Source organism: Musca vetustissima, unplaced genomic scaffold (assembly GCF_032173495.1).
Source record: "Musca vetustissima isolate MV318-11 ecotype Yass unplaced genomic scaffold, APGP_CSIRO_Mvet_v1 utg189827, whole genome shotgun sequence".
NCBI lineage: Eukaryota > Metazoa > Arthropoda > Insecta > Diptera > Muscidae > Musca > Musca vetustissima.
Window position 1 is genome coordinate 57,499 of NW_026874038.1, and position 23,468 is coordinate 80,966.

Sequence of the window (23,468 nt, forward strand, 5' to 3'; positions counted from 1 at the left end):
CTGCCCCCAACATACACGTGGTGTATATTGCTGCATTCCCACCCCCCCTGGTAATGCAGACAATTACAACAACAACAACAGCAACACACAACAACAACTATATATTTTAATAATTGTAATTTTAAGAAAACCAAGAAGAAACGAAACGGCAGATTGGAAGATTTGAAGAAGAAAGCATTTAAAATTCTCTAAGAAAACCCCACAAAAATACTTTGCAAGAAGTGTTAAGGGTGGTGTGGTATGGGTGGGAGGGTGTGTCCAACTGCCCGCCCTTTTATCCATTTATAAATTGGAGAATCAGGAAGCAAGGAGGAGGAGGAGCCATGAGCACGGGATTTGAAATCCATGGATATTGTATATCTCATTTTAAAGATGCTTGCCTCAATCACCCACCCACCCACTCAACCGCCCACACACCACAACGCATTTCTCATTCCTTTCCCCCCTTCTAACAAAATTATCAATTACAACAACAAAAAATGAATATGCTTAAAGTATAATAATTATATATTACAACAAAAATATGTTCTCTTTAATAATAATACAACAACAACAAATTCCCTAAAACAAAAAAGAAATTCTTTTTTATTATTATTTTACAAAAATAAAAAACAAAAACATTCTACTTTTTTTCCTGTCCAAAAGAAACCCTCTTTGTTTTGTTTTTTTGATGTGCGGATCAAAGATAGATGATTGTTTAAATGTCGATTAATGCCTTTTATTTTGTTGAATGTGCTCCCCAAGCCTTTAGAAAATATAGGGACTTTGGGGCACCATTTACTGAAAATCGGGAGCAGATATATATGGGAGCTATATCTAAATCTGAAACGATTTCAATGAAACTTAGCACACAACATTCTACACTCAATCTAATACGCTATGCAGAATTTCGTGTAGATAGAAAGAAATGTAGGGGCTTTGGTGCAGCATTTATAGAAAATGGGACGGAAATATATATGGGAGCTATAGTTAAATCTGAACTGATTTTAACAAAACTTAGCACACATTGGTCTAGACATAATCTCATACCGTATGGACAATTTCATGTAAATCGAATGAAATATAGGGGCTTTGAGGCAGAATTTTCATAAAATCGGACGAAGAGTTGTGTGGCAGCTATATCTAAATCTGAAACGATTTCAATGAAACTTAGAACACAACATTCCAGACTCAATATAATACGCTATGCAAAATTTCATGTAAATCTAAAGAAAGAAATATAGGGGCTTTGGGGCACCATTTTTTTAAAATCGGACGAAGATTTATATGGCAGCTATATCGGAAAAATCGGAAATATAATCGATTTAAATCTGAAACGATTTCAATGAAACTTAGCACACAACATTCCAGACTCAATCTAGTACGCTATGCAAAATTTAGTGATAATCGAAAGAAACCTAGGGGCTTTGGGGCACTATTTATCAGAAAATCGGACGAAGATTTATATGGCAGCTATATCTAAATCTCAAACGATTTCAATGAAACACACACATCATTCTACACTCAATCTAATACGATTACACATCGATTCGATTTTCTTGATTTCGAGGAGATCGAAAGAAATATAGGGGCTTTGGTACATCATTTACCGATAACGAACGAACATTTATATGGGAGCTATAGCTAAATCTCAACCGTTGTCAATGAAAGTTAGCACACATCCTTCCAGACTCAATATAATATGCTATGCAAAATTTCGTGCTAATCGAAAGAAATATATTGGCTTTGGGGCACTATTTTCATAAAATCGGACGAACATTTATATGGAAGCTATACCTAAATCAGAAACGATTTCAATGAAACTTAGCACGCAACAATCTACACTCAATCTAATACGCTATGCAAAATTTCGTGCTAATCGAAAGAAATATAGAGGGAGCTATATATAAATTTCAACCAAATTTAACGAAACTTATCTCACACATTAACGACCCGATACGATATGATATATGAAAATGATTCACAGCTCGACTATAAATACGTTCTAAGCATCATCTATTGCTATAAAATTATTCTTGCCTTCAATTCTAAAAAATCAGGTATTAACATATTTATTGAGAACAAAAATTGATTGTTTGAAGCCTTTTCACCTTTCTGAGGTCCATCTATATCTTTTTCGGTCTACTGAAAAGAAAACAATTTTATTAAATTTACACACACCATTAAAGACCCAATACGGTATGATATTTCGAATTTCGTATTGATCGGACAAAATTATGTGAGTTTTGTGCACCTTTTATATTAAATTTCTAGGTCACAATAAGGAAAAATATTGTACCCATTTTAAAGCATATTTTTAGGTGGCCAGAAATTAAACTCTTTAAAATTGGTTTTCAATATGAAAAAAAATCATTACCAAATTTTTTTCTATGCAAAAAAAATTAATTACAGAATTTTTTTCTGTGCGAAAGAAAAATCATTAGCGAATATTTTTCCATGCGAAAAAAATAACCGTATAATGAGTGTTATCCTTATGATAGAGTCAATTTTGATCATTCAGTAGTTATAGACCAGTTGGTAGGATTCTTTATAGACAAGCTGTAGGGATTATTTATAGACGAGCTGAAGGGATTCTTTATAAATGAGCTGAGAGGGTCATTATAAACGAGCCGACACGAGCTTATTACTACATTCAATAGGTCTAAAAATGCTATCTGACCTAAAACATGTAGTGTAAAAATTCTCCCAGGCTTTCAGCTCTTTTATAAGAATCTCTGACCTTCATCTCGTCTATAAAGAAGCCCCTCATCTATAAAGAAGCGATTTATCTCGTCTATGAAGACGCCCAACAGTCCGTCTTTAAATACCCCCTTCATCTTGCCCAGAATTACGCCATATGGCTCGTCTATAAAGACACTCTACAGCTCTCTCTCAAGACTTCTTGTATATTCATAATTATTGAGAACAAAAATTGATTTTTTGAATCCTTTTGACTCCAAAGTCCTTCTTCTTCGGCCTGAACTGAAAACAAAAAAAAGTTTTATTATTTCAATATTATTTTCCATACAAAATTCCTTCAATACTGCTCCTTTAAAGTTGACCAGCATCACGATAACTATCTTTGAATTTTTACCCAATTGATTACACATCGATTCGATTTTCTTGACAATCTTCAAATCCTCGACGACATGACGATTATCCTGCCACTTAGTTTTTACAGTTGTCACAAAAAATTGCGAATCATTTTTTTGGGTGCTGATTTTTTGTCATAGACTATGTATCAACGACTTGAATGGTGTCTTTATAGAACAAAGCTGAAGGGAGACTTTCTAGAGGATCTGTATTTCAATGAAAAATACCAAGACGAGCTGAATAGAGCTGGTATAAACGAGAAAAATTCAGTATTTATATATGAGGTGAACTGAAGGACGTTTTTATAGAAGACCTCATGATAGTATTTTTGGAATACCAATGAAGAACTTCAAAACGATTTGAATGGAGTCTTTCTAGAGATGAGCTGAACGGGGTCTTTCAAGACGAGCTTAAGGGCAGTAATGCAGCATTGGGGTTTAATAGAAAACCCGCAATTCTTTTAAGAATTTATTGAGAACAAAAATTGATTAGCTTAGTGTTTACGACCTGAAAAGAGCTAGTATATGAGGTGAACGGAAGGACGTTTTTATATACGAGCTCAAGATATTATTATTGGAATACCAATGAAGAACTTCAAGACGATTTGAAGGGAGTCTTTCTAGAGATGAGATGAAAGGAGCTAATACATTTTTGTCCTCGTCTATAAAGATTCCCTCCCTCCAGCTCTTCCATAAAGAGTCCCTTCAGCTCTAAAGAATTCACTCAACTTGTCTATAAAGACTCCCCACAGGTCGTCTATTCAGACTCCTCTCAGTTTTTTTTTCAGAATTTATTGAGAACAAAAATTGATTGGCTCCGTTAAGGGCCGTATGCAGCTCTGGGGTTTAATAGAAAACACGTTCGTTTTTTTTTAAGAATTTATTGAGAACAAAAAGTGATTGACTTAGTTTTAAAGTTCGCTGCGTATTTATGCGGAGGTCAGTCATTATTGTCGGCAGTCATTTTCAGTCGTTTCAATTTTCTTTTTTCCAATTTTAATCTCTAACTCTTCCCGCTGAATTAACAAAAAAGCCGTACCCCCTGGTGTTCTTTGTTCCATGTCCTTTTTTTGTATGATAAATTATAAATTTTTAATATGGCTTCCCCGCAAAAAATCTACTTCCCTTACAGCTACGTTCCGATATTGTACCGAAGACATGTGAAAACTTTCGCGCCCTTTGTACTGGCGAAAAAGGATTTGGCTTCAAGGGATCGGCATTTCATCGCATCATACCTCGCTTCATGTGCCAAGGTGGTGATTTTACACGACACAACGGCACCGGAGGCAAATCGATTTATGGTGAATGTTTTCCCGATGAGAATTTCCAATTGAAGCACACAGGACCGGGTATTCTATCGATGGCCAATGCTGGACCCAATACTAATGGTTCTCAGTTTTTTATTTGCACTGCCAAAACGGAATGGCTAAATGGTAAACATGTTGTGTTTGGTAATGTGGTCGAGGGCATGGATGTTGTGAAGAAAATCGAAAGTTTTGGTAGTGATTCGGGAAAGCCCAGCAAGAAGGTGGTCATTCAGGATTGTGGTGAAATGAAATGAGGAGGAGGAGGAGAGGAAGAGAAAAGTGGTTGATATTTTTTATTAATTCATTACCGTTATTGAAAATCATTTCATCAATTATATATTTCAATAAAGAATTTGTGGAAAAACTGACATGGCTTTTCTTTCACCCTCCCACACAAACAAATTTTCATTACATCAATCACGATTCTGGCTTTGAAAATAGCAAAACGCTTGCAAGCCTTAGCAATGTTATGTTCCACTTTCAATTTTTTGACATTCTTAATATTGAAACAATTATTTACAGCTTCGCAAAGATGTTGTACCCAAAACAGCGGAGAATTTCCGACAATTGTGTACGGGCAAGAAGGGGTTTGGCTTCAAGGGCTGTTCTTTTCATCGGGTGATACCCAACTTTATGTGTCAAGGTGGTGATTTCACCAAAAATGATGGTACCGGTGGCAAATCGATTTATGGTACAACATTTAAGGATGAAAACTTTAAGCTAAAACACACCGGTCCTGGTATTTTATCCATGGCCAATGCTGGGCCCAACACAAATGGTTCACAGTTCTTTATTTGCACCGTTAAGACACCCTGGCTGGATGGCCAGCATGTGGTTTTCGGTCAGGTTATACAAGGTATGGATGTTGTTAAGAAAATTGAATCCTATGGCTGTCCCGAAGGTCGTCCCATGAAGGAGATTATTATTGCCGATTGTGGGGAAATTAAGTAGATCCAAAAATTTAAAATATGTAAAATGTTATAAAAGATTGTTATTATTTTTCCAAATAAATAGTTATTAACAAAATTTAATCGTTCCCGCCTCCACTGGTTTTCTTTGTTTCTTATTTCCCTTCCAGCTACGTGTTGACATCGTACCCAAAACCTCGGAAAATTTCCGCGCCCTGTGTACAGGCGAAAAAGGCTACGGCTATAAAGGTTCCACCTTTCATCGTGTTATACCGAATTTTATGTGTCAAGGTGGGGATTTTACAGCGCACAATGGTACCGGTGGCAAATCGATTTATGGCGCCAAATTTGATGATGAAAATTTCGTATTGAAACATACGGAGGCCGGTACATTATCGATGGCAAATTCTGGACCCAATACAAATGGTTCACAATTTTTTGTGACAACTGTAAAAACTACATGGCTGGATAATCGTCATGTAGTATTCGGGCGTGTCGTTGAGGGCTTGGAGATTGTCAAGAAAATCGAATCGATGGGTAGTCAATCGGGTAAAACCTCCAAGACAATTGTCATAAGTGATTGTGGTCAACTTTAAGGGAGGGCTATTGGAGGAGTTTTTATATAAAAATTTAATATTGACAAGAATAAAAAACACATTTTCTTTACAGTTGATCGAAAACGAAATATTTGGACCTATGTGAGCTGAAAATACTTCGAACAATCAATTTTTGTTCTCAATAAATTAAAAATAGAGTCGAAGATGAATCTTTCTGTTCTGGGCCTTATTGAGGGTTCAGAGAAAAATCGAATGGATGGGTACTCAATCGGGTAAAACTTCAAAGACAATTGTGGTCAACTTAAGGTGAGGAGTATTGCAGTAATCTTATCTGGAGAATAATATTGCAAAAATACATCTTTTTTCATTTCAGTTGACCCAAGAAAGGTCAACAAGGCTTCAAAGGTAGCAAAAGGCTTCAAACAATTAATTTTTGTTCTCAATAAATATGAATATACATGACGAGCTGTTGGTCTTCTTAATTGGACAGCTGAGGGATGTATTTATGGACGAGCTGAAGGGAGTCTTTATATACGAGCTGCAGGGAGTCTTTATATAGACGAGCTTAAAGGAGTCCTTATAGACGAGCTGAAGCGGATCTTTATAGACGAGCTGAAGCGGGTCTTTATAGTAGAGTTGAATCAGGTCTTTATAGATGAGCTGAAGCGGGTCTTTATAGACGAGCTGAAGCAGGTCTGAAGGGAGTCTTTATAGAAGAGCCATAAGACGACTTTATAGAAGAACTGCAAGCCAGGAAGTCTTTATAAACGAGCTGAAAGCATGAAAGACTTTATAGACTACCTGTAATTTTAGGCCGTAACGGAGATTGAATTTTACACAAAAGTTTAAAGACGTTTTGAAATTGGAGAAATAACACCAATAAAAGAGATGCAAGAACACGGACCGATATCAGCGATCTTTATGGATAAATTGTATTGGGCGATCTTCTCTAAATGATCTGAAATACACCTTCGTCTATATGTCGAATATTTTTAACAGCCGGGATTATGTGCAGGTTATCTGTATAGAAAAAATAGTAAGTTTTTTAAGTAATTTATTGAGAACAAAAATTGATTAGCTTAATATTTAATGTAAGCAGCGAGTTGAGCAAGTAAAAGTTTAGAAGAAATATGATATATTCTACTTATTTTGTAAGGAGCTTACAAACCTCCTTATGCGGTTCTAAAGCAATATACCTAGAGAGGCTACAACAGATTTGCAAAATATATTTATCTACTATTCAAGGTTCAGCTGTTCTAAGTCCAGTGGCCTAAGTTCAGTATCAACGCCTTCATTGTAAAGAAAATCTGATTATAGGCACCTGATGCATTATTCTATTTTAAAACCAGACAGCGGGGTAGTGTTGTCGAACGGGCCGGCTATATCGTACCCTACACAACTACTACTAAACTCAAACATTCTGGAGATCACTATTCCGATAATTGTGATATGTGTGTGATTCGTGATGTGATTCGTTTTTACCGATTAAGAATTCTTTCCTACCCTGGAATCTTTTTCGAATCGTGTTTTTCCGGAGTAGAAATTTACGCCATAAGATTCAAATGTTGTTATTGCTTGTTATGAGTTTAAAATCAACTCTCTTATATTAAAAAAATAATAATAAATAATTTATATAAAAAATAATTAACACAGTAGTAAAACTCTTAAAAACTAATTAGCTTCTTCGATGCTTGGTTTTTTCTTCTTCTCCAATGGTGCCTTAGGCATTAGTAGAGCCAAAATGGCCGCTGCCACCAATGCAAATGATGAAGTGTAAAGGGCCTCTTCACAATGCGTTTCGATGAGAGCACCTAAAACATTACTGCCGGTGACACTGCCAATGCGACCCACCATTAGTGAAATGCAAACAGCCATGGCTCTGGAAAAGAAAATAAAAAACAACAATGAAAAATAATTAATTTTTGTTCTCAATAAATTATTCTTCTGAACAAAATGGAAGCGAGCAATATCTTCAAGAGCAAGAGCCTTCAAAAACCACAATTAATTTTTCTTCACAAGAAAAAAAGAAGAACTGAAGGAAGACTTTATAGACGAGCTGAAAGCAGTCTGATGGGAATTTTCGAAAAGTAGCAATTTTTCAGGGAGAAGCCATCGGGATAAATATTTTGTTTGGAAAATAGAAACAAGCATTCGAAACTCTCTCTGTAAAATATTTTATGATGGAAAACTCATTGAAAACTCCAATTAATTTTTGTTCTCAATAAAATTATTTATGTTTAGAAGCTGCAAGAATCTTCATTTGATCGAAATTGTTTTCGGTTTTACTTTTATATATCTTTTGATTTATAAGGGAATGTTTTAACTTACCTTAAACTTGTGGGATAAATATCCACAACAATGGCATTCATGACATTTGTGCCCAGACCGGAACAGAGCATGATGAGAAATAGATATATCGATACCATGGGAATATCAATTAATAAGCTGAGAACACCGCAGACTCCACAAAGTGTGAGGACAATACCTAGAAAAAGGGAAACAATTATTAAACCCATTGCAAAGATCTTCTAGATATTTAATACTTACACAAAATGGGAATGCGTCCAAATCTACGATTGGCATAAATAACCAAAAGCAGAAGAGTGACATAAATAATTTCCAAGGACATGGTATGCTTATACGTATCAATTTCCAGTTTGGTGACACAGATCTTCTCAGCCACCGGAAACTAAAAAAGAGAAGATATGTTTGAGAAATATACATTTTGGGGGGTTGGTAGGGAACCTTACCTCTGATTGTTCATTTATGGTAAAATTCGAGCTTTGAGAAAATCGTATAATCTCACATAGCCTTTTGGGCTCATCATAATTGGCCACATATAAACTGACATTATTGAGAATAAACGGAAACCACATATAGACACCATGGGCCGTAAAGAATGTGGTAAATAGAATGGCGGAGGATAAAATGGTTTTGCGTATATGCTGGCGCATAAACAATGGTGCTGTTTGATTCCAGATTACCAAAAAAAATTGAGGTGAATGATTTCTTTTGGGGTTCCGTTTTGGTTTCCGTCACTACTTTGGGTATATCTGCCAAATCGGGTAGTAAAGTGGTGATCTGGAAAAAAATATATTTTTTAATTTTTATAAATAATTTTCTCTCGGTTTTTTTCCTTTACCTCAAAACTTTCATTTTGCAATTTCTTATTGGCCTCAGTATTTTTCTTATGCATATAACGCAATACCTCCAGCGCCTCATCATGCCTATTGGCAGTTAATAGATATTTTGGACTTTCCGGCAAATAGTGGAATATAATACCACACACCAATCCTGACAGACCGTTCATAACAAAGAATAAACGCCATGGTTTATAGGTTATACCAATCAATGGCACCACAAATTCCCATTCTTGATTGATAAAGAACCATGCTATTAGCGGAAAGAAAACCGCACCAAAGGCTGAAATGAATGATCCATAGAGTACGGCGCGATTACGATGTTTTTCACAGTGGAATTCGCCCATATAGGCATAGATGGTGGCCGAACTGGCGGATATGCTATAGGAAGAGAAGGAGAAACTCGATCGATTAGAAAAAATGAAGATTAAATAATTAATGTTTGTTCTCAATAAATAGAAATAAACATTACACAAAGGATCAACGCAAAATTCGTTCCTTCAAGAATAAGTACAAAAATGATCAGAAAATTTATAACATATTTAAAATTTTTTATGTATATGAATGAAAAAAAATGGAAAATTAATTTAAATTGGCACCCAACATCATTTCAATTGCTAAAATCATAAACAGATTCATTTTTTTTTTTAATTTCAGGGGTTGGATATGCCACTGAAAGCAGTTGCGCCTTCCTACAAAAATATACTTTTTACGCAAATTTCAAACTCGTTCACTTCTAATCCCACATATATTTCTTCATAAAAAATAACTCCAAATAGAAGAGCATACTTGTGTATGTAAAAAATGTTCAAAAATAATAAAAAAAAAAAAAATGGCGCCCAACATATTATATTTTCAGATGCCAAATAATCAAATTTCATATTGGTAATTTCAGAGGGCATATCGAAAATAAACATGCGCCGTTCCAGCCATATATATTTGGGCTCGATTTGCAGTTATCAATTTTTGTTCTCAATAAATATTAATACGCAGTCGGAAAAAATGTCTATACAGAAGATACAAAAATTACCAGAACAAAGATCGTGCAGATAAGCGCTCTTTTGTGCCTTTTTACACCAGAGTCCAAGAGATATTATATAGGCGAGCAAATAGACCAGGATAAGTTGTGTACCGGATGTCCCTTTATACCTACATACTTAGCTGGCTTGTGACAGAACTTTCGTTCCAGAACCCGAACCAGGAGCGTCGGCCTTTTGCGCAGTTTTTCCAGTTTGAAAGATTATATTCGACAATGTTGTCTTCCACTTGATCTTTCCATCTTATTTGTGGGCTTCCCCTTCGGTGTGAACCATCAGCTGGTTCGCTTTTATATGCCTTTTGGAGAAAGATCGTGCAGATAAGCGCTCTTTTGTGCCTTTTTACACCAGAGTCCAAGAGATATTATATAGGCGAGCAAATAGACCAGGATAAGTTGTGTACCGGATGTCCCTTTATACCTACATACTTAGCTGGCTTATGACAGAACTTTCGTTCCAGAACCCGAACCAGGAGCGTCGGCCTTTTGCGCAGTTTTTCCAGTTTGAAAGATTATATTCGACAATGTTGTCTTCCACTTGATCTTTCCATCTTATTTGTGGGCTTCCCCTTCGGTGTGAACCATCAGCTGGTTCGCTTTTATATGCCTTTTGGACAAAGATCGTGCAGATAAGCGCTCTTTTGTGCCTTTTTACACCAGAGTCCAAGAGATATTATATAGGCGAGCAAATAGACCAGGATAAGTTGTGTACCGGATGTCCCTTTATACCTACATACTTAGCTGGCTTGTGACAGAACTTTCGTTCCAGAACCCGAACCAGGAGCGTCGGTCTTTTGCGCAGTTTTTCCAGTTTGAAAGATTATATTCGACAATGTTGTCTTCCACTTGATCTTTCCATCTTATTTGTGGGCTTCCCCTTCGGTGTGAACCATCAGCTGGTTCGCTTTTATATGCCTTTTGGACAAAGATCGTGCAGATAAGCGCTCTTTTGTGCCTTTTTACACCAGAGTCCAAGAGATATTATATAGGCGAGCAAATAGACCAGGATAAGTTGTGTACCGGATGTCCCTTTATACCTACATACTTAGCTGGCTTGTGACGGAACTTTCGTTCCAGAACCCGAACCAGGAGCGTCGGTCTTTTGCGCAGTTTTTCCAGTTTGAAAGATTATATTCGACAATGTTGTCTTCCACTTGATCTTTCCACCTTATTTCCACCTTTTGCCTCTCGAGGGCAAATAATCTCAAAAAATTCCATTAACAAATAAATCAGATGACATTGCGAGCGGTAACAGTCAGCTTTGAACAAGACGTCCACTAGACTCGGACCAACAGAAAAATCATTATTTAAATAATTAATTTTTGTTCTCAATAAATATCCTTAGAAAAGAGAAATAATTTAGCCTCTACATACTGTTAGGTCTTTCACTTTTTGGGTGACATTTAAAGTCCCGAAGAAATAATGTTTAAAGAAAATATATATAAACTTTGAATAATTAATTTTTGTTCTCAATAAATTTTATTCGATCAAGTAAAAACGTCATTAATTTTTACCCTCTACCGCGTGGTGTTTATTCAAAATTCCTTAAATTTGGTCCTATATACACACAGCACAAATTTGTAAATAGGTCAGCCTTTTAGAAGCCTTTACACCAAATTACAAACCCTATCGGATGGAAAATCGGTCAAAATCTTCAAAATACCGAAAATATAATGGGAGCTATAACAAACCATAAACTGTCGTAGATAATATTTGGTAGAAAGATTTGATGCCCCATACCCGGAAACTTGGGCCATTATTGACACATTTTTGATGGGGGGGGGGGGAGATTTTCTACTCAAAGAAGACCCAAAATAAAAAATTACAGCAAATTGGGTGAAGCACTCTTCCAAGCTCTCTTAAATAGCAAAACTAGGGAAGTAGCGAATTATGGGGGATGCCTATATACATCATTCTTAATATTTGACATCCCATGGCAACCTGAAAAATCAAATTAGAGCCAACTCGATTAAAACGTGCCCAAACCTCCCAAAATACCGAATAATGGGGGTTACCATTGTATGGGCCTAACCGGAAAATGGGCCAATGTTGATTCTTTTTGGTAGGTAAATTTCTACTCAAAAAGAGTCCAAAATATTAAATTACTAATAAATTGGTTGGAACACGTGTCCAAACTCCGGAAAATATCGATATTGAGAATGCAGCTACAGTTAGAAGTTGGGCCAATAATTATAATTTTTAGTAGGAAGGTTTACCACAACCCAAAATGACAAATTACAGGCAATTAGGTTAAAAATGTGCCAACAATTATTTTTAATATACGGGTTGAAGGCCTGATAACATTTTATGAACGAAGTTGGCTTTTAGATGAAACATGGGTTCCTTTTAGACAAACAGAAGAAAGAAGATGGAGATAGAACACTACACACACACTTCAGTTCGGCTATAGAACTTCAGATTGTGGGCAGTCTTCTATACACAATGTAATGTTATGGTTGCTCAAGATTTGGAGAAGAGATTTATAAATTGGAAAAGGTCTGCCTAAATACATCACAAATCAATTTTTGTCCTCAATAAAAAAAATGTAATCGGAATTAAGCAGGCACTCAAAATAATAGAAAATAGAGAATTTTTGTGGGTTTTTTCAGGGTGGTATTATTTTTCATAGAAATCCCCCGGCTGAAGAATACAAAGTACCGAGAAGCGTTTTGTTGGACTACTGTGCCTGTAGATATATTGAAGTTTTTGTGTAGGCAGGGAACAGCAATCGAGAAGGATTTGCTGAACTATTGCTTGTGGATATATTGAAGTTTTCGTGAAGGTAGGCAAGGTCGGGGAGTTTTGTATAAACCATGCCTTTCAGAAAATTTGCCTTCATATATTAACAACTAATTTTTGTTCTCAATAAATAGATTAATAAAATTTTAGGGGTCAATACTAAGAAAACCGAAGATCGCCAGAATATTTGTCGAATATGGGGCAGAATGTAAATATTTTTACAACGATGGACTTTTTGATGTCCAAAAATAGTCAAAAAAAAAAAAAAAAATAGTAGACTTTTTCAGTTCTGGAACGGAACACATATTCAAATAATTATTAAAAAGTCACTGCAAAAATTGGTTAATTTTTGTTCTCAATAAAATGAAAAACTGTAATGAACTAATTTTTTATGATAGGATTTGATTCTAATAATACCACTGAATTCTTTTTCGAATCACTAAACCAATTAACTTTTGTTCTCAATAAAAACTAAAAAAAAAATTGTTTAAAAATAAAATTAATATACTTACAAAATACCATTTAGGAAACGCAACACCACCACCATTGTAAAATTAATGGAAAAACTGGAGATCAGGGTTACAAAAAATCCCAAAAACAATGTTGGCATCATAATACGTTTACGTCCCAAAGTATCGGCCAGTAGACCCCAAAAATGGGAACTAACTATAATTCCAAGGAAACAAATGGCGCCCAATATACCCTGTTCCTGATATGACAAATCAAGATCACAGGATACCACCGGCAAAGCAAAACTTATGCCAACCGATTCCGAGATGACATTATACAAGATGGCGCCAGAGAAAATAATTATTTGTTTGTTGAATTTACCAAAATCTGTAAAAAAGAAAAGAAAGGATAAGAGGTTAGAGAAATATTTTTCCATTGTTGAGTTGTTTTAAAACTTACGAGTTTTTTCCAAAGCCTCATTGATGGTGGCAATTTTAGAATTCTCCTTTTTGTCCATGACGTTTTCGGATTTAGTCATTTTTGTGATGTTAAGATATTTTTTGTTTCTTTTGTTTTCTGTGGACTTGATGTTCTGCAGCCTTTTTGGGAATTTTGTTTCGGGATTTTATTTTGGAGGCGTACCACTTTCACTACATTGCCCTTGGAATGATCACAGTTGTGAAATGTGAAAGCATTTCAGTTGTTTCAAACATTTTATAGTTTCGGCTACTCTCGGTGCCGATGCTCAGCACACAAGTAGCAACGTTCCCGCTTATCTTTTATTAAAGTATTTTTCACGGATTTACCTTTACAGACCCCTTTTTTTAAATAAGACATCGGACGGGCATATAAACATTTTTTCTGAAGGTTTTATAACACCTCTAAAGCCCCCCATGCAAATAATTAGACAAGAGAACAGACAGTAATTAAGTTATTTTGTTGTTGTTGTTTGTTCCAAAAGATATTCGGAATTTAGTAGCGGCTGCTTACATGATTGGTAAAAACAAGTGTTGTTTTTATTTCTAAAATTTTTTATCATCATTTGTTTCAGTCATGATGCTGTTGTCAACTCCTTCACCGAGAAAGAAAAAAATCTTATCTCAAAATACCATTTCGAGACATATATTGGACCTTAGACAATTTATTTGTATACTCCTCCCTCTATGTGGGTGGGTGTATGGTTAGAGGCATGGTTTCATATAGCATTTTGCGGAAGGTTTTTAGCAAATTATAACATAATTGTATTTATTTTTAAACATTTTGTTGTTGTTGTTTTTGATAAACATCGGACTCAGATTTTATCTGCGAGTAATAAAATAAGTAGTCTTGGAAATAATGTTTTTGTCATTTTGCCTGACACGTTTTTAAAGAGAATGTTTATCTGTTTAGCCAAATGGCCAGAAATGAGAATCTCATTTCTACAGAAATACTAGATTAGGCGTACGACAGATGTGGGGCACAGTTGCGAACTACATATATGTAGGAAATTAAGTCATGTTCTAATTTGAAGTTCATAAACCTATTATTTAGGGTTAAACCTTCTACCGTTTTGTAGTGACGCGCGACATTTGTTGTAAAACGGCACTTTTGTCGGGATAACTTCCTCTATGAGAATTTATTTGACATATATGCAATGGAAATGACAATTTCGATCTGGATTTAATAAATCCGGTACAAAGTGACCGTACTATAAGTCTGTAGAGAAGAAGACCCATCTCTGACTTAATTTGTATTTTTCGACAATTCGTTTTCCTTGATATACAGAAGCGTGTTATGGTGCCGAAAATAATCAATTTTTGTTCTCAATAAAAATGTTAATCAGATTTTAGTAATCATAGCTAAGACCATACCATCTTTTATAAATGGTCTGAGGACTATAAATGGCCTGAGGACTAAACGAAATCCCAGGAACAGTGTAGGCATCATAATACGTTTTCGTCCTAAAGTGTCCCCAAAAATTGGAACTGATGATAATTCCAAGGAAACAAATTGGCCCCAATATACCCTGTTCCTGATAGGAGAGATCTAAATCACCACTGGTAGAACAAAACGTATGCCAACCAATTCCAAAACGACATTATTCAAGATGACACCAAAGATGGCAAAATAATAAATTTTTGTTCTCAATAAAAAAATGCATCAGTAGGCAACCCAAAAGAAAACTTTTGATTCGCAAATTTTTAAATCTTCCTTGGTCAGAAGACAATTGGATAAAGGCGATGATTCGTGAGGGAACTAATTCTGACAGACAGGTTATTCTTTATACTTTTTGCTAGCTGAACCGTTCAAATTGTCTAAAAGTCATAATGTTTTATACGGCCTGGAGAAGGTTCCTAAATTTAGATATTAATGATTAATAATTAATTTTTGTTCTCAATAAATTAAAAGAATTTAAAACAAATTCCAGTTGAGTGTGCATATTTGCCAACGGGGCAGTTGTAAAAGTTTAAATCCATAGTAACTTATCTAGTTCTCCAGTTCTTCTGCTTGAAATACACTGGGAAGTTAAGCCCATTGAGACGTCTATAAAAAAATTAATAGGCAATTAATATAAAATTTAGGACTAGAAGAATAGTGATCCATACGAGATATATCAAGATCATTTCTATAGGTCTTGATACGAGCTTTTAAAAACGCCACGAGGAAAGTTGTTAGGGCCTTCAAAATTGTGATAATAATGGTCAACAATCCATTTTTATTCTCAATAAAAATATATTAGAAAATTCTTTTCTGATTCTTTTCAAAGATTTGATCGCTACAAATTTAGAAAGTTCTCTCGAATATTTGCTTGAAAAAAAAAACTGGAGATTTCTAAATGATAAAAATAAATTATTTGCCATAAGATAATTTTATCTGATCCTATAAATCTTGATGGGACAATTTGTAATATTATGTGCCTATGTCCAACCCAAAAAATCTTCTAAAATACATTTTTTTCCTCTACCTTAACCTTAACACTTTCAGACCCAACAAAATATTAATGTATTTGGGTCTAAAAAGGGTTAAGGTTAGTAGCTCTACTTAGCCCAACACAGGAATTCTTCAGTAGAGGTTAATTCCAGAAAGTTTTCTATATGTTTTATCGGAATAGTTCTATCGAAGCCCAACGCAAAAAATCTTCTACATAGGTCAATTCCGCCGAGTTTTTTATCTGATTTATCGGATCACGGCTGAGACTACTGTGACTGTGCTTAAAACAGGAGCCTATGAGCAAACTATTTTTGCTAGAATAATTCAATACTTGCTTGAAATATGCCACCAAAATCAGAACCTATTGTTTTTTCAGAAAACTTAGTATTCTATATACGTATGAAATAGCTAAAACAGCAGTGTATGCTCCAAAATATTCCACATCAACAATCAATTTTTGTTCTCAATAAAAATTTAAATAAAATTTAACCACTAGAACGAGGTTACAGAAACTTTCTATTAATTCTGATAATTCCAATAATAGAAAGGATATTCCGAGAATAATTACAGTTGCAACCGATATGTTGGCGTTAAGACCAGTAGTTCCAACCATCTCATTTTTTTTTTTTTTTTTGCAAGAATTAAATCTTTGCAAATTGAAAACCTTAGTATTCTAAATATGAACTATTCCATATATGAATTGAACTAGCAGCGATGAATAGGTTCCAAAAGAGTGCACAACAACCATCAATTTTGTTCTCAATAAAAATGTGAATCAAATTTAACAACCGGAAGGCCTGTACTCCCCTATTTATGATTTATAGACTGGTTGATATGGCCTTCATTGTGAAGAAAATTTGATTACAGACACCTGAGGCATTGGACTTTTCTGTGAGCTTTTTTTTAGATGAGATTCAGGTTTTAGTGGACTTGTTATAGCATAGATTCTTGTATTTAAAAACTGGGAAATGGAGCAGTGTTGTCGGACAGGCCGGCTATATGATACCTTATACAACTACTACTAAACTCAAACATTCTGGAGATCACTATTCCGAGCAATATTTGTAATACGTGCTCTGCATTTTCCGATTAAGAATTCTTCCCTACCCTGGAATCTTTTTCGAATCGTGTTTATTAAAAAAATAATAATAAATAATTTATGTAAAAAAAAATTAACACAGTAGTAAAACTCTTAAAAACTAATGAGCTTCTTCGATGCTTGGGTTTTTCTTCTTCTCCAATGGTGCCTTAGGCATTAGTAGAGCCAAAATGGCAGCTGCCACCAAAGCAAATGATGAAGTGTAAAGGGCCTCTTCACAATGCGTTTCGATGAGAGCACCTAAAACATTACTGCCGGTGACACTGCCAATGCGACCCACCATTAGGGAAATGCAAACAGCCATGGCTCTGGAAAAAATGGAAAAGAAAAATAATTAATTTTTGTTCTCAATAAATTATTCTTCTGAACAAAATGGAAGCGAGCAATATCTTCAAGAGCAAGAGCCTTCAAAAACCACAATTAATTTTTCTTCACAAGAAAAAAAAAGAAGAACTGAAGGAAGACTTTATAGACGAGCTGAAAGCAGTCTGATGGGAATTTTCGAAAAGTAGCAATTTCTCAGGGAGAAGCCATCGGGATAAATATTTTGTTTGGAAAATAGAAACAAGCATTCGAAACTCTCTCTGTAAAATATTTTATGATGGAAAACTCATTGAAAACTCCAATTAATTTTTGTTCTCAATAAAATTATTTATGTTTAGAAGCTGCAAGAATCTTCATTTGATCGAAATTGTTTTCGGTTTTACTTTTATATATCTTTTGATTTATAAGGGAATGTTTTAACTTACCTTAAACTTGTGGGATAAATATCCACAACAATGGCATTCATGACATTTGTGCCCAGACCGGAACAGAGCATGATGAGAAATAGATATATCGATGCCATGGGAATATCAATTAATAAGCTGAGAACACCGCAGACTCCACAAAGTGTGAGGACAATACCTAGAAAAAGGGAAACAATTATTAAACCCATTGCAAAGATCTTCTAGATATTTAATACTTACACAAAATGGGAATGCGTCCAAATCTACGATTGGCATAAATAACCAAAAGCAGAAGAGTGACATAAATAATTTCCAAGGACATGGTATGCTTATACGTATCAATTTCCAGTTTGGTGACACAGATCTTCTCAGCCACCGGAAACTAAAAAAAAGAAGAGATAATATAATTGACAAATAGAAATTTTGAGGGGTTGAAAGAGGGAACCTTACCTCTGATTGTTCATTTATGGTAAAATTCGAGCTTTGAGAAAATCGTATAATCTCACATAGCCTTTTGGGCTCATCATAATTGGCCACATATAAACTGACATTATTGAGAATAAACGGGAACCACATATAGACACCATGGGCCGTAAAGAAGGTGGTAAACAGAATGGCGGAGGATAAAAAGGTTTTGCGTATATGCTGGCGCATAAACAATGGTGCTGTTTGATTCCAGATTACCAAACAAATTGAGGTGAATGATTTCTTTTGGGGGGTTTTTGTTTCTGTCACTACTTTAGGTATATCTGCCAAATCGGGTAGTAAAGTGGTGATCTGGAAAAAAATATTTATTTAATAAAAATATTTTTTTTTTGTTTTTGATTATCTTACCTCAAAACTTTCATTTTGCAATTTTTTATTGGCCTCTGTATTTTTCTTATGCATATAACGCAATACCTCCAGCGCCTCATCATGCCTATTGGCAGTTAATAAATATTTTGGACTTTCCGGCAAATAATGGAATATGATACCACACACCAATCCAGATACACCACTCATAACAAAGAATAAACGCCATGGTTTATAGGTTATACCAATCAATGGCACCACAAATTCCCATTCTTGATTGATAAAGAACCATGCTATTAGCGGAAAGAAAACCGCACTAAAGGCTGCAATGAAAGATCCATATAGTACGGCACGATTACGATGTTTTTCACAGTGGAATTCGCCCATATAGGCGTAGATGGTGGCCGAACTGGCAGAAATGCTATTGGAAGAAAAGAGGAAGTTTGGTCAATTAGAAAATATGAAGATTAAATAATTAATTTTTGTTCTCAATAAATAAAAAATAAACATTAAAATATTTGGGAAATGTAGGGAACTTCACAAATGATCAAACAAGAAATTATGTCGAAAATAAATTGAAAGTGGCACCCAACATATTTTCAGAAGCTAAATAATCATAAAGGTCTTCCCACCAAATATAATTTTACACAAAATTTCAAACTCTTTTTTGTTTCCCTTCTAATCCACATATATATTACTCCATTAAAAAAAAATTACCCCATATAGAAGTACATCTTTTGTTTTTTAATCTACGCGTGTCTTTTTTTTTTTTTTTTTTTTTTTTTTTAAAGAGGCCTACCATTTTTATTTGTTGTATTTATTTTTAGCTGAAGACCTGGAGACGCCTTCTTTTGTTTGCCTCAAGTTAAATTCTTATCTTCAAGTTTTTTTTTTTCAGACTAATAAATGCCGCAAATGTTAACCCTATACGAAGATTTGATTCAACAACAGTATAAAATGGATCAAATGCTAACATTTGCCAAAGATTTGTTTCAACAACGGTATCAAATGGATCAAAACTTTATTATTGCAATAAAAGTATACTTACTTATCTCCCATTTAAGAATTTCATCATTTATAGTTAAATGATGAAATTCTATAGTTAAATAATCCTTCTATAGTTAAATAATTGTCATGGTGAAATATGCTCACTTAAACTGTTGCCATCTCTAAAGTCAAGTTGTGATAAAAATGTTCTTATAATAAATCATCCAAAAATAGTTCATATTATATCCTAATCGTATTATGCAAGTTCACGCTTTATAGTGTGATCCTGTTTTGCGTCTCGAGGGCAAATAGTCTCAAAAATTCCATTGTCAAATAAAGCAGATGGGATTAAAGTGATGGCAGTTGAGATGGAACGGGAATGTGGGAATAAAGCAGTGATGCACATGGTGAGAAGATGTCAATTTGTATATGTATGTGTGAGACTAGTACAATAATATATAACTAGGAATAAATATACTAGGAATAGAAACTATCAATTTGGAGCTTTCTGAGCAATGTCTGCGTTTGGCATTCCTGCAAAATTAATACTGGCAAAAAAATCAGCAGTTAACGTCGGAAAGGACCTCTCGTCTATATAGAAGTCCTTCCGTTCACCTAGTATATAAATTTTGCTCATTTATTCAAGCTTTCTTCAGGTCATCTTGACATTTTTCATTGAAATTCAGATCCTCTAGAAAGTCTCCCTTGCTCTATAAAGACGCCATTCAAGTCGTTGATACATTGTCTATGACAAATTCAGGACCCAATAAAAATGGTTCGCATCTGGTCATCTTTAAAGGAGCAGTATTGGATGATTTTTGTATGGAAAATAATATTGGAATAATAAAACTATTTTCTTTTCACTTCAGACCGAAGAAGAAGGGCTTTGACATGGCAAAAGACAGGTGGCAAAAGGATTCAAACAATCAGTTTTTGTTCTCAATAAATATTCGAATACATGAAGTCATAGCGGGTTTTGAAATAATAAAAATTCTTTCTTTTCAGTTCAGACCGAAGAAGAAGGGCTTTGATGGCAAAAGACAGGTGGCAAAAGGATTCAAACAAATCAATTTTTGTTCTCAATAAATATTCCAATACGTGAAGTCATGGAGGTTTTTTTGGGACTGAAGGCAAGAATGATTTTATAGTTATAGGTTTAGGACGTATTTATAGACCAGTCCTAGGTCATCATTATAGACAAGCTGTAAAGCGTCTTTATGGAGCTAGATGAAGGGCGCCTTTACAGACGAACTGTTGGGCGCCTTTATAGACTCAATGTAGGCTAGAGATTCACAAAAACGACCTGAAAGCCTGGGAGAATTAATACAATACATGTTTTAGGTATGATAGCCTTATTAGATCAGTTGAAAGTATGATCAATATTCTCCATCTTCAGGGTAGCCACCATATATGGAGGATACCTTTGTATGGGCCTAACCGGAAAATGGGCCAATGTTGATACTTCTTGGTAGGGAAATTTCTTCTCAAAAAGAGTCCAAAATATTAAATTACTAATAAATTGGTTGAAATATGTGTCCAAACTCCGGAAAATGCCGATATATAGGATGCAGCTTCACTAAGAAGTTGGGCCAATAATTACAATTTTTAGTAGGAAGGTTTACTACCATACCAGAACGCATTCAAACAAATTATAGGCAATTAGTTTGACAATGTGCCCTAAAATATTTTCCTATACCGGTTGAGGGCCTGATAATTTTTTATAACCAATGTGCCTGTTAGATAAAACATGGGCTAGGACTAAAGTGGGAATTTAGTTTGATATCTTCTACCTTTGGAGATAGAAGACTTCACACACTTCAGTTCGACTATAGAGGACTCTCTGAACTTCGATTTTGGGCAGTTTTTATACATAAAATAAAGTCATGGTTGCTTAGAGAATTGGAGGAGAGATTTATAAATTGGAAAAGGTCTGCGAAAATACATCAACAATCAATATAATAGATTACTGAATTAGAGAATTTTTGTGCTTTTTTTCAGGGTAGTATTATTTTTCATAGAAATTCGGAATTCCCCTGCAGAAGAATACAACGTATAGATAGATTACTGAATTAGAGAATTTTTGTGCTTTTTTTCAGGGTAGTATTATTTTTCATAGAAATTCGGAATTTCCCTGCAGAAGAATACAACGTATAGAGGTTTTTTGGACTACTGTGTTTCCTCTTCGATTCATTGCCTGTGGATATATTGAAGTTTTTGTGTAGGCTGGGACGGATTTTTTGAACTATTGCTTGTGGATATATTGAAGTTTTCGTGTCGGTAGGGAAGTTCTGGGAATCCTGTATAGACCACACCTTTCACGAAATTTGACTATATATATTAACAACCAATTTTTGTTCTCAATAAATGGGTTAATAAATTTTTAGGGGATTATACAAAGGAAACCAAAGATCGCCTGAATATTGGTTGAATTTGGGACAGAATGTAAATATTTTTACAAAGATAACAAATTTTCCTTTTTGATGTCAAAAAATAGTCATAAAAATTAGTAGATTCTTGCAGTTCTGGAACAGATTATATATTCCTATAATTAATAAAAAAATCTTTCACAAGTCACTGAATTAACCTACTTTTGTTCTCAATAAAATGAAAAACTCTAATGAACTAATTTTTTATGGTAGGATATGATTCTAATAATACCACGAACTGCTTTTTCAAACCCTTGAATTAATCAACTATTGTTCTCAATAAAAATTAAAAAAAAAAAAATTGTTCCAAAAGGTTTAAAAATAAAATTAATATACTTACAAAACACCGTTGAGGAAACGCAACACCACCACCATTGTAAAATTAACGGAAAAACTGGAGATCAGGGTTACAAGAAATCCCAAAAACAAATTTGGCATCATAATACGTTTACGTCCCAAAGTATCGGCCAGTAGACCCCAAAAATGGGAACTAATGATAATGCCAAGGAAACAAATGGCGCCCAATATACCCTGCTCCTGATATGACAAATCAAGATCACAGGATACCACTGGCAAAGCAAAACTTATGCCAACCGATTCCAAGATGACATTGTTCAAGATGACGCCAGAGAAAATAATTATTTGTTTATTGAAACGGCCAAAATCTGCACAAAAAAAAAGAAAGGAGAAGAGGTTAGAGAAATATTTTTCCATTGTTGAGTTGTTTTGAGACTTACGAGTTTTTTCCAAAGCCTCATTGATGGTGGCAATTTTAGAATTCTCCTTTTTGTCCATGGCGTTTTCGGATTTAGTCATTTTTGTGATGTTAAGATAGTTTCTTTTTTTTTGCGTGGACTTGATGTTCTGCAGCCTTTTTGGGAATTTTCTTTCTGGAGTTTTTATTTTGGAGGCGTACCACTTTCACTACATTGCCCTTGGAATGATCACAATTGTGAAATGTGAAAGCATTTCAGTTGTTTCAAACATTTTATAGTTTCGCCTACTCTCGGTGCCAATTGTACCGATGCTCAGCACACAAGTAGCAGCGTTCCCGCTTATCATTTATTAAAGTATTTTTCACGGATTTACCTTTACAGACCCCTGTTTTTATAATAAGACGTCGGCAGGCATATAAACAATTTTTCTGAAGGTTTTATAACACCTCTAAAGCCCCCCAATGCAAATAATTAGACAAGGGAACAGACAGGAATTAAGTTAATTTTGTTGTTTGTTCCAAAAGATGTTCGGAATTTAGTAGCGGCTGCTTACATGATTGGGAAAAACAAGTGTTGTTATTATTTCTAAAATTGTTATCATC

The 23,468-nt window shown here is 34.7% G+C and overlaps 4 protein-coding genes and 1 pseudogene across 4 annotated transcripts; 3 read left to right on the forward strand and 2 right to left on the reverse strand.

Moving 5' to 3' along the window:
• Positions 1-4,167: 4,167 nt before the first annotated feature.
• Positions 4,168-4,648, forward strand: LOC133330180 (peptidyl-prolyl cis-trans isomerase F, mitochondrial-like; the record flags this gene model as incomplete). The annotated part of the gene is made up of 1 exon (XM_061538649.1): positions 4,168-4,648. A coding segment is annotated over one exon (465 nt), but the record flags the coding sequence as incomplete, so codon positions are not given.
• A 246-nt stretch (positions 4,649-4,894) lies between these two features.
• Positions 4,895-5,340, forward strand: LOC133330268 (peptidyl-prolyl cis-trans isomerase F, mitochondrial-like; the record flags this gene model as incomplete). Its single annotated transcript, XM_061538727.1, has 1 exon — positions 4,895-5,340. A coding segment is annotated over one exon (435 nt), but the record flags the coding sequence as incomplete, so codon positions are not given.
• A 104-nt stretch (positions 5,341-5,444) lies between these two features.
• On the forward strand, positions 5,445-5,883 carry LOC133330192 (peptidyl-prolyl cis-trans isomerase-like; the record flags this gene model as incomplete). The annotated part of the gene is made up of 1 exon (XM_061538659.1): positions 5,445-5,883. A coding segment is annotated over one exon (438 nt), but the record flags the coding sequence as incomplete, so codon positions are not given.
• Positions 5,884-7,514: 1,631 nt separating this feature from the next.
• Positions 7,515-13,746, reverse strand: LOC133330203 (synaptic vesicle glycoprotein 2B-like; annotated as a pseudogene).
• A 3,571-nt stretch (positions 13,747-17,317) lies between these two features.
• LOC133330211 (synaptic vesicle glycoprotein 2B-like) lies at positions 17,318-22,966 on the reverse strand. Its single transcript, XM_061538679.1, has 7 exons — positions 22,888-22,966; positions 22,491-22,815; positions 18,780-19,158; positions 18,396-18,722; positions 18,186-18,309; positions 17,967-18,123; positions 17,318-17,525 (listed from the first exon to the last, which is right to left on the reverse strand). Exons 1-7 carry the CDS (start codon positions 22,964-22,966, stop codon positions 17,318-17,320), a joined length of 1,599 nt encoding a protein of 532 aa, XP_061394663.1.
• Between the last annotated feature and the right edge of the window lie 502 nt (positions 22,967-23,468).

What these genes read in the sequence shown, in the direction of transcription:
- LOC133330211 (XM_061538679.1), bottom strand. Translation starts at nt 22,966, where the DNA reads ATGACTAAATCCGAAAACGCCATGGACAAAAAGGAGAATTCTAAAATT. An exon ending in CGTTTCCTCAACGGTGTTTT is followed by an intron (nt 19,159 to 22,490) that starts GTAAGTATATTA and finishes TTCTTCCAATAG; the next exon opens with CATTTCTGCCAGTTCGGCCA. An exon ending in TGGACGCATTCCCATTTTGT is followed by an intron (nt 18,124 to 18,185) that starts GTAAGTATTAAA and finishes CCCTTTTTCTAG; the next exon opens with GTATTGTCCTCACACTTTGT.